The sequence below is a fragment of the Centruroides sculpturatus genome, unplaced genomic scaffold (assembly GCF_000671375.1).
Source record: "Centruroides sculpturatus isolate CEXI.00-Female unplaced genomic scaffold, Cexi_2.0 scaffold602, whole genome shotgun sequence".
Lineage (NCBI taxonomy): Eukaryota > Metazoa > Arthropoda > Arachnida > Scorpiones > Buthidae > Centruroides > Centruroides sculpturatus.
In genome coordinates this window covers 474,690-486,067 of record NW_019384890.1, presented here as the reverse complement: position 1 = coordinate 486,067, position 11,378 = coordinate 474,690, and the positions used below count along the sequence as shown (strand labels likewise).

Sequence of the window (11,378 nt, the reverse complement as noted above, 5' to 3'; positions counted from 1 at the left end):
GCAAAGATCTTATTTTCACTTTACCGAGTGTCAAGTAGGTAATGTGCGGATTACCTGGATACTCTGCACATTATCTAGGTAATTTGAGAAATGGAACGATTTTCACAACTTTAACGGATCACCTTAGTTAATCTGCATATTAGCTAGGTAATGTACACATTAACGACTTTCGAGCTTTCGCGGTAACATATATACTCATATATAAATGAAAATAAATACAACAGTAAAATTCTATAAATAATTTTTTCTTCCTGTATGTGCTATACTTATAATATATAAAATTTATATCTTTACACAAATATTACAATAGAGAATAGCTTGTTATTTAAAAGACATTGTTCGTTTCTATGGCATTCGTCTTTTCTTTGTTGACAGAGATTCAAATCCTGTAACGTCATTTCTGTATTTATAGTTGTATGACAAAACTATTAGAACAGTAATATCCAAAATCCCCAGGCCGAAATAAAAAAATAATTTGTAAGACTAGAAAAATAAATATTAGTTTATTACAACAGTATTATAAAGTAAAAATATCGTACATTCACGTAAATATAACTTAAATCGTCATTAAAAGGATTTACATTTACCCTTATGATATTTTTTGAATGTTCCTTCTTCATAATATTTATACGTTTATAATAATAATAATAGAAATAAATAAAGACTTACCTCTTCAGTTAAAAATTTTAATTGCTGAATAATGAGAATTATGAAATTTGCAAACGCCGCATTCAGGAAAAGAAAAGCTTGAACAGTGGATTTCATATTTTCGGGAGCCTTTAGCAACAGAAATGTTAAATTAGGTTAATTGTATATTGATCGAAATTTTAAATTAAAAACACTTAAAAGAATTACTTCGTTATATGCAAATTCTATAAGACTAATGGCAAATATTATCTCTCCAATTGACAGCAATACGTATTGAGGAATTTGAAGCATAATGGACAGAGGTTCGCATTCTAATGTATTGTCTTGCCTCCAATCCTAACGTAAATAAAAAATACATATATTTTCTTGTCGAAATTGTTAATATATGTAATATTTGTATTACTAAGTCTCCAATTTGATTAATTGAAGTTATTAATTTATGACTATACTGTCAATGTCCATGTTGAGAAAGTACTTTTTAAATTAAAACAATATAAAAATAACAATAGGAAGAATATATGAAATCAATACGATGAAGTGCGATAAGCAACGGAACACATGGGCCATCTGCCAATGGGAATACTTCCCAAGAAACTGGTCACTTTTTAGGTGTTAATCATGCGAAGGAACCCGGAAACTGCATCAGACAACCCGCTGTTGAGACGAGAATCCCTGACAAACTACCAATATTCAACGATTTTATCTACTCGACCACTAAATGGCGAATAAGTGACGTTTTCAACAGTCATAGTTTTACATGATCATTGAACTCGTTAGACTACGTATACACGGTTGGCAAAATTTTGCTCTTAAAAATCGCCTTGAAATTTTGATCAGATTTCAAAAATAATAAAAATAAATTTTATGTTGTGTACTCAATTCCTACCGATGTCCTAATGGAGAGATTTAAATCTTTGTCATCTGTCCCACACAAATCAATACACATTTTTAGTCTGTTGCAATATACAGAAGATGATCTGATAACAAAGTGGTTAAGATGTCAATCAAGCGCACTGCAAACTCGAAATCAAATTTTTTAAGTGTGGTCTCTCCAAGACAGATTTAGATTCGGTTGGGATTCCGCTCATCAATCGCGCTCTGTACTTCATCACACATAGCACCTATTGAGGGCAATATGAATAATTACCTTCGTGGCTGCGACATTGTCATCGGAATAAATAGTCAAAGTGACGTCAATCGAATTATAGTTTAAAAAAGTATAATTAATATTCGTTTTTATCATAGTACAATTTATTACAATTGCATTAAGATGAAAACCATTTTGGATAATGTTTCCTTTAATTAATCTAATTAATTTTATTTTCTCGTGTAAATTAAATATCTTAAGATTGAAATTAATTTCAATAGCCATTTAATTATATAAACACATTTTAAATTTAATGTAATTCATAAAAGTAAATTTTGAAAATTATTATTTTTTTTAGTAAGTGATAAAGAACGACGAATTGTCCGTGGAAGCAAAAGCGTCAGGGTGTCAGCCCTTCGTCTGGTGAACCCGGAATCAGGTTGAAGCAGTCAAAATTCCCCAGGAAATTTTAAAGTATCAGAAATATCTCTCTTCCCAGACCTCTCCGCCCGGCCTAAGTATAGTGTGTCTGGTCAAATCGTTGGTTTCACAATAGGTTTGAAAAGACCCTCTTAGATTCGATAAGACAAGAATAGTTCAAAAACCAACCGTATTTTCTTTTATCTGCTGCTAAATATTTTTATAAAGTTTTTGTGTATTATTATTATTATTACATTTGGAAGGACTTACCTGCGTACCATTCCTTACGGTTGAATTTAAACAGATTCCCAGATGCATTTCACATGGAGTGCTTTTATTTACAAAAATAAGGTTATTTTTGAAATCGCAGTTCGATGAATTTTTCTGAAAAATATAAATTATCAATTGTGTTTTTTAATTTTAATAGGTATAAAACATAGTTATTATTGATGTTATTTTTCTATTGGATTGATAAGAGCTTATCTCATCAATTCAACAGCAACAAGGCAACGCAGCACGTGGTCGATCTTTCAAAAATGAGTGCCCGAATTAATATTACAATATTAATTCGGGCATTATCTCAAAGAATTTCAACAAAATATAAACAAATTTAATGAATAAGTTTTATTCGAAATTTAAGTATTATTTTTTCTAGTTATTTTTTCAGAAAGTTTAAGTCATCGTTTCTTCTTTTGCTGTACAGGTTTTAGTGTAGTAGACCTATATTTACTGTATAGCAGTGTATTAGCTACTTTTAAAAAGTGAAAATATCATTTACAATATATGATATTCTCTATTCGGGATGCCATCAACGAATATGGGTAAAAATGAAGCCCCACAAAATATTACACTAGAAATTTAAAGCAAAACGCGCTTTTTTTGTTTCAAATGTTATGTGCTTCATGAAGCGAGCTCTGCCCATTGATGCACATTGTGAAGTTTATTCGGGAAAATAGTGCCTCATCGGAAATAGTGCCTCATCATAAAAAATGCCGAAAAAGTTGTGGGTCATCACGTCGTAAGTATATTATCACGTTTCACACTCGAATGCTCTGCACGTTTTTCTAGTCGCATATAGCAGCGGAACAGATGCGTACCACGACACCGTAATATCATGTTTATGTGTGTCCGATATAGTTTACGACCTGATCTACTTTAACCATTACCGGAAAGATCTCTTGCCACGGATAGACGTTTAAGTGGACACCCTGTATGTATTTAAAAGGAATTAAAATAATTAGTAATAAATACAGTTATACATTCTTTAGATTAATTATTCAAGAATTGGTCATATTTCATCGGTAGTTAATACATATTTTATTATATTGTAATAGAAAGGTCGTATCAACGATAACCAAGTTATTATGCAAGACTATACCTTACCATGAGATCAAGCAGCATTTATAGGTTAACACAACGAATTTCTACCTTTAGAACAGTAATTTTGAATAGTTTACTTTATACAGAGAAAGGCAATTACAACACTGAGGAAGAATTTGCGACGAAATTGAATTCTTCTGATTGCAACACGCTCATAGAGCAAGAGCAGCAATGTTGAACGACAGCGTGATATATCTCACGAGGATTTATTCGATTATGGTATATCTCACGAGGATTTATTCGATTATGGTATATCTCACGAGGATTTATTCGATTCTGGCTAGGTTTCAGAATGTTGAGGCTTACGATAGTAAGAAAATATCCTACTAGAAGAATAGTCATCGACAACATCATAATAGAAAACTGTCACGTCAGATGAATATACAGGATATGTCCTCAGTCAGCTCTATCGGTAAACACGCGAGAAAGGTATTAAAAGAAACCGAAATTGATCTGATGTAATAACAATTAACTTGTCCATAATTTATCTATTAAAAAATGAATGTTTGAGGCTTGTTTCCGTAAAATATGCCAATTAAAAAGTTAATTTTAAGTATTTGAACGCTTAATTTTATCGATAAATTTTTATAATATTCACGACACACTACTGATAAATAAAAAGGTGTCTTCAACAATTGGTTAAGACATACTTTTACATAAATTTAAAGTCTTTGTTTAGAATTTTTCAATGTTAAATTTAAAAAAAATGCAGTTGAAGTCATGCAAAAGTATGTTATTCAATTGGTTTTGTATTTTTTAACTGATAACAATAAAATTTGAATTCGGAGTCATCGAATTTTAGAACTAATAACTTATCGAGTTCGAGAATGAATACTGGGACTCGAAAGACCTTATTTGACAGTGATATCACCGTTGCTATTAGTCAGTTATTTCATGACTGTCCAGTGGCGTATCGTGAATATTGCTTTAATTACAATTGTCCCTCGATAGTCCGACGTTTTTTAATCCGATATGCTTAGTAGTCCGACGCACCTCCCGTCAAGGTACCCGTCCCCGTTACGTGTCTGCTTGCACAGAAGCATGTCGCGGTGTGAATTTCCCCATCCAATTCTTACTGGATGACACACATTTTGTGTGTTTTATGTGAGCAGTTCTGTTCAAACAATTGGAGTTGAGAATATTGTAAGTTACTGCTAGCAAAACAATGCGAAATATGTAATTATTTTCGGTAATCCGAGCATTTTTGGTAATCCGACACACCTTTGGTCCCATACCTGTCGGATTATCGAGGGACAACTGTACTTTACAATTATTATACCTCTATTGATAACTGAAGAAATCCGGCTGCAGCGTACGCCAATAAAATTAAAACACTGGAGAAAATTACCCGTTGCAAAGAACTAAAATGAAAAATAATTATAAAACAAAGTAATTAATATTTTAAAAAGAATTATTTATTTAAAAATGTACTATTATGTTACAATAAAAACTGTATTTACATATATACTTTCCTACTTTATACAATTATTCAATATACTGCAAACGTTATTTACACAGGACAATACGTACTAAGCTAATTTATAATTTAAGTATGTTTACTTATCCCTAAAATTTTATAATAACTATTGTGATTAACTATATAAATAATATTATAAAGAAGATAGTACTTTCAATCGTTTGTCTGTTGTTACATCTTATCTAGCAAATATTTTGGTATTGAGTACTGTATTAGACCAATTAGAGAGTTTAAATACAAATGAAAGTTATAAAGTTATATCAAATTCTAAAAGAATATTTATGAAATAATACTCTATAATAAAATAAAATTTATCTATTATATTTAACAAGAAATGACTGCCTTACGTCAAATTGCTCAGTAATTATTTAGCCCTAAAGCCCGGAAGAGAATCCGGAAGATAGTTAAGTACCTAAATCTGTTGTCGGGTTAGATGCACTTTTTACATAAAATTCTACATAATAACCATTGTTTTTCTTTTTCTGTATTTTAAATTATAGCAGAATTGCGAAAATCGTTTCTATACAAGAGTTATGATTAAGGAAAACAATGATATACAGCAGACCCCCTATAAAATGGGTTCATATAATACGGATTCGTATATGACGACGAATAAATTGCGATCGTATTCGTATAAACACGCTAAAAGAAACTCGTATGATACGGTAAAACGTCATCGCCGACTTGTGTCGCGATAGGATTGATCGAATCTAGACCAATAGCGGATATTGCACAAACCGTTGAGTTTAAATGAACAGCGGACCAACTAAAAACCATTTATTATTTCACGTTCATAAAAATTATATTTATATTAATGATGTCTTCAAAGTTCAGCAAATTTTTCTGCGAAAAATAATTTATCAGGAAACGCGCCCGCCGTTCGATGCGCCGCTTCGCGACGAAAACAAGCTTAAGCAATGGCGTCGTCGAACGGTGCAGACTCGGTAAGTAATAACTACAATTTTTTGTTTATAGCATAGTTTATATGGATTATTCCCAAAAAATTATACGTGCTTTGAAAATGTTGGGTCAAATTAATTTTATGGAAGGAAACCTTTCAAACAGCCGTAGTCCGTAAACTGCACACGTGCCGGGCTGTGATTAGCTCATGTATTTAAGGACTCGTACAGCATGAATTTCATAAAACACGGAACGTATCTACCGTGTTATAGGGGGTCTACTGTATTAGGAAAAATAAAATCTTCGAGACTTCATGTAAGGTAATATGCACGCAGAGAAATAACTTATGCATAGTATACTACAACAAAAATTTCATATAATTAAAGTTTTGCAGCCATAAATAAAACTCCCAAATGTATTGATAATCATTGTTAATATGTAATAATGTAAACAAAACTAAAGATGCTGCGAGCAATTACGGTATTATTGATACATATATACAAATCGTTTACATTAAAATATATAATATGAGATTTAGTATTTAGCTTTAGAATGAAATTTTGTTAATAAGATTTTCATACGAACAAAAATTTGGTTGCAGTCAACACGAATTTCTGACGTTCAAAAGATATTTCAATTTTTAAACATGAGATTAGTTTGAGGACCGTACGACATTAGTATTTCAGATGATGCCCTAGAACAGTGTTCCGCAACAGTTGCTATGTTTCTTATGCTTGTATTTCATTCACTTATGAAATAAGATGATGTTAAAGCAATAAACATTCATGTTGTCCCAGTTCTCACTTATTCTTTTGGAGTTATACATTGGACTCACACAGATCTCGAGCAACTCCAAATGAAAACAAGAACAACACTTACTAAGCATAAACAACATCATCCTAAATCTGCCATAGAAAGATTAACCCTTCCACGTAAAGATGGAGGACGTGGCCTGATCCACATAATTAACCTCTGCTACAAACAAATACAGACATTTCGAATTTTTCTACAAAAAACAAGAAACATCACAGTTACATAAAGCAGTAACTCTAGCAGACTCAAATTAAATTAAAACATCATTAAAACACCATTAAATTTACATCCATTACATTCACAACGTATGGACATAATAAGACATAATATAACGTTACGACATAATATACAACGTAAGACATAATATACAAATAGCATAAACACCATCAAGCAATCGTAGGTGCGAAAAGACTTCCATGGCAGACATCCCCATGACTTGGCCCAGGATTTTGTTGCAAAACCTGCGTCAAACAGCTGGTTATCTCGGGGATGCCTCTTTAAGGAAACGGAAGGATTCATGATTGCCATACAGAATCAGGTCATAAATAATATAAACTACAGAAAACACATAATCAAAGATACAACAATCACAAACGACACATGCAGAAAATGTCACATCATGCCAGAAACCATACAACACATCACTTCTGGTTGCAAGCTTTTGGCACAGACAGATAATTTACATAGATATAATCAAGTAGCAAATACATCAAGAGCTTGCAAAGAAACACAAATTATTAGACATTCACGAACCATACTACAGATACATTCAGCAGGTAGTATTGGAAAACAACACACACAGAATCTACTAAAACCACCACAATCACAGATAAAACAATTTACCACAACAGACGAGACATCACACTCATTGAGAAACACAATAAAATCACATACATTATAGACATATCTATTTCGAACACTCACGATGTACAAAACGCACGCAGTGAAAAAACCAGCAAGTACACAGAACTCGCCTAGGAAATAAGGCATCTATGAAGGATGGATACAGTGCTTATTGTATCTGTGGTTCTCTTTTCTACAAGTTTTATACCAAACACTACACAAAAGCCTGGGAACATTAAAATTGAATATAAACTCATACATCACACTACAGAATGCCACTATATTGAATTCATGTCATATTCTTAGGACATTCCTGCATACAGACACACACTGACACACTTATTTAATTTTTGTCTTGTTTTGAAGTTATTATGTTTTGACTCTGGTCCGGTATAATACACAACCATCGGTGTCAACCGAGTGTAACTCACAAAACTGTACATAATAATAATAATAGGTTTATGGCATTACGAAATTCTATTAATAGTATCATATTATACGTTTTTGAGGAAAATAACATTTTGGTGTGCCATGTCGAGTCATAGATGTACCGCGAGAAGAACACTGCTGAACACTGCCCTAGAGAATAAGAGTACGAACAATTCGTATGGGGAGGGCATTTTTTCTCATGTTTTTCAACAAATAAAATACGTAAAATGTATAATTATGAAAAAAGCACTCTTAAATATTTTATTTTCTGTTATTAAAATTAAATTTAATAGGGATGAAAACAATTAAGTGCCATGGTCACGGGAAGAATTAACTGCTCTCCCTGTCGATGGCACTGAGAACCAATCTCTGCAGTCATACGAAATGGAAGATTATTCAAAAGAACAAATAATGATCCAGGGAAAGATTAACGAGCGTGTGGCATTGTAACTTTTCGTTTTGGAAATTTAGGATTAAAAGTTATAGAATATCCTATTCCCGAAATTTCGAAAAGAAAAGCATAAAAATGTACGAGCAATGCAATTAGCAAAGCTCGTACATTTTTATGTAATTACCCTTAATCGAGGCTTTATTTGCAATTCTGCTAGTGTTATCAATGTATTTGTATAAGCAGTGTTCATACCCGGAATCGATATTATGTAATACTTTTATAATAAAATGGTTAGAATATTTAAAATAATTTAAATACCTGTTTAGCAAGTTACACTTATTGCAGATGGGATACACAACGTATTCAAATACAGGAACGCACAAAATGCCTATTATTGGCAATAATATTGAGAGTTGGTCTGGTTCTATCTTGAAGCCTAACTGGGAAAGTTTATGAGAAACTAATTTTAACAATTAGCAAATTATCGCCGATATAAAAGTAATATTCATTTATAATTTACATGATGTTAAAAAAATTAAATTTGTAAAATATGTCAAAACTTATATGAAAAACTAAATATATACTGTACATATATAATAATTTAAATTAAATGTGTTTTTAAAATTGCTTTTAGCATAATTATTTACTTTTAAATATGTGTGAAAACGAATAGTTTAGAGTCGATTTATTTTTCAAAAAATTTATTTTTCAAAAATTTCGAACTTCTTTGTTAAATTAATAATTTCAGAGTGTTCCAAATTATTAACAATCAGAGACCAGTTTCTCGTATGAAAAAATATATTTATAATCTCATTCTGCAATAATTGGAATTGGCACGCTCACCATTGTTGCCAGTTTCTGTAGGCCTTGTTCCTAATATACAACGCTAATATACAGCGCTAATATACAGCCAAGGAAAGTTGTTTTAAAAACCATTACCAGGCCACTATCTTTCAACAAAGTTTTTTAAAGCTTATTTGTTGAAAATCTGTTTATTGACTTCCGCTTTAAGATACTCGTTGCAGGCAATAGCAGCGAAGTTCGGAAGAGCTAAATACGAAATTCAAGATGGCTACAACGATAATGTATCTGTAAAATGCTTCGACTGGATTCTACGTGTGTCATCCACTGCTTTAGTACTATAATACCTTTAAAATCAAACATAATTTTGCGTCATTTCTGAGTAACGTTATATCTATGTAAAAGCAGTGTTTGGAAACTGCAAAATTTTGGCAGTTTTTATTGTTTGTTTTACTAAATATTGATGCTTAATTACTTGCTGTAATTACAGCCACCATTAAGCATATAAACGTACAGAAATTTACAGCAACCACTAAGTAGGCCTACATATTTTCAACCTTTTAACATGGCCGATCAAATGACCTAGGCATTAAAGTGTCAATCTAATGTTCTTTCGATTTACTTATTCTAGTTTGTGAAGTAGACTATATTTTAAGCGTGGATGTTTCAAAAAAACGGAACAGATATTGTAGGATATATTATTAAACTCTTATTGTTGTACTTTAAATTATATTGACTCGGAAAAATTTTACTAGCATTCTTTACTAAAACAGATTTTTAAATTTTTTTAAAAAATGGCGAAATTATTACTTACCACTGTATTTTGTAGTTTTGTCGCTTGTAATATAAAACTCGACCCCTTCAAAATACAATATAAATTTAATATATGATATTAAATGTCTAATGTACAATTTCTACATTCTTTACATTTTTTCATAAAACTTTTTAAAATAATTACCCTCAGAAGCGTTAAAGAAATAATTACAGACGATGTCAATGATATCAACACAACTCGAAGAGTTACTTTCATATCAAAAATTGTTTGAGACTGAAATACATATGTAATGTTTGAATAATTAAGGATTGAAGCTTCACAATTTAGGAAAAAATATAGCTTACATTGAATTTATCATCTGCATAATCCAACCAATGGTTTTTGATCACCACTTTCCTCAACTTAATTTTCCTTGCAACTGCATGCTACGAAAGAAAAGAAGAGTTTAAACATTATGGCAAATTATAAATTAATTTTAATACATATTTTAATTTTAATTAAAATGGTAGACGATATTTTTACAATATTAACAAAAATAGAAACTTTAATCAGTGTTCCTTTGTTAGTTGACATGTCGGAATTGAAGACTACTTGGTTTCTTCTATAATTTTTTAAAATTGAAAAGCACTCTTATATTATTCTCTGTTTTCAATATAAATATTCGTTTATCTGATAAAATTGATATAAATTTCACTTTTTTAAAACCAGTTCAAGGTATCCGATAAAGAAGTGTTGCATCGTGTTAGTATTGTTTTCCATATTACATCACACATCATCTTTCTAAAAAATATTATCTATCTGTGGCAGAGTGGACTTGTATTTAGTATGACCTGTTTACAATGATATCTTTCGATTGTCTGCAAATTCTATATCTTTAATGATCCTTGATATTATCCGATGCTATTGAATTGATATTTTTGAGATAATTTATTTAATTTTATGTTTATAAATGGAACTTTTTAATATCCAAAAGGAACAGTATTGTAATAATGTAAAATGCGTTGGAATGCAAACCGGAAATTCGGAATCTCATGTAAGCTTTTCATATCTGGTATCGAATTACATTTACCTAACTCCGTTCTCGAGATTAAGTATTTTTTTTATCTCGAGATTTTTTTACAAATTGCACCAAAATTAATTGCAATATAATTAATTTTAATTACTTCAATAAAAGAAAATATACTTACCGTTATGCACTTGATTCCATTCAGCAATACATTTCCAGAAATGGGATTAATTTTATAAGTGGGATATCCAATTAGAAAAATAACTGTAAACGAAATTTCAATAAATTCTTCTTATTATTTATCTTTTTTATTTTAGTTTCAGACTCAAAATATGATAAAGAAGAAAGACTTTTTAATTGATTCGTCAGCTGGTGAAAATCCTCTGCAGCAGGTGTCACCAAACTTTT

General features: G+C 31.0%; 1 protein-coding gene across 1 annotated transcript; it reads right to left on the bottom strand.

The window, feature by feature from the left end:
- Positions 1 to 229: 229 nt before the first annotated feature.
- Positions 230 to 10,074, bottom strand: LOC111631213 (peptide transporter family 2-like). Its single transcript, XM_023375416.1, has 7 exons — positions 10,004 to 10,074; positions 8,707 to 8,828; positions 4,815 to 4,896; positions 2,426 to 2,539; positions 856 to 984; positions 670 to 777; positions 230 to 483 (listed from the first exon to the last, which is right to left on the bottom strand). Exons 4-7 carry the CDS (start codon positions 2,471 to 2,473, stop codon positions 346 to 348), a joined length of 423 nt encoding a protein of 140 aa, XP_023231184.1. The 5' UTR covers positions 2,474 to 2,539; positions 4,815 to 4,896; positions 8,707 to 8,828; positions 10,004 to 10,074; the 3' UTR covers positions 230 to 345.
- Positions 10,075 to 11,378: the final 1,304 nt, after the last annotated feature.

Coding starts and splice junctions, on each gene's coding strand:
- LOC111631213 (XM_023375416.1), bottom strand. CDS start 2,473: ATGCATCTGGGAATCTGTTTAAATTCAACCGTAAGGAATGGTACGCAG. Junction 985..2,425: donor CCGTAAGGAATGGTACGCAG/GTAAGTCCTTCC, acceptor TATTTACGTTAG/GATTGGAGGCAAGACAATAC. Junction 778..855: donor TAGAATTTGCATATAACGAA/GTAATTCTTTTA, acceptor CTGTTGCTAAAG/GCTCCCGAAAATATGAAATC.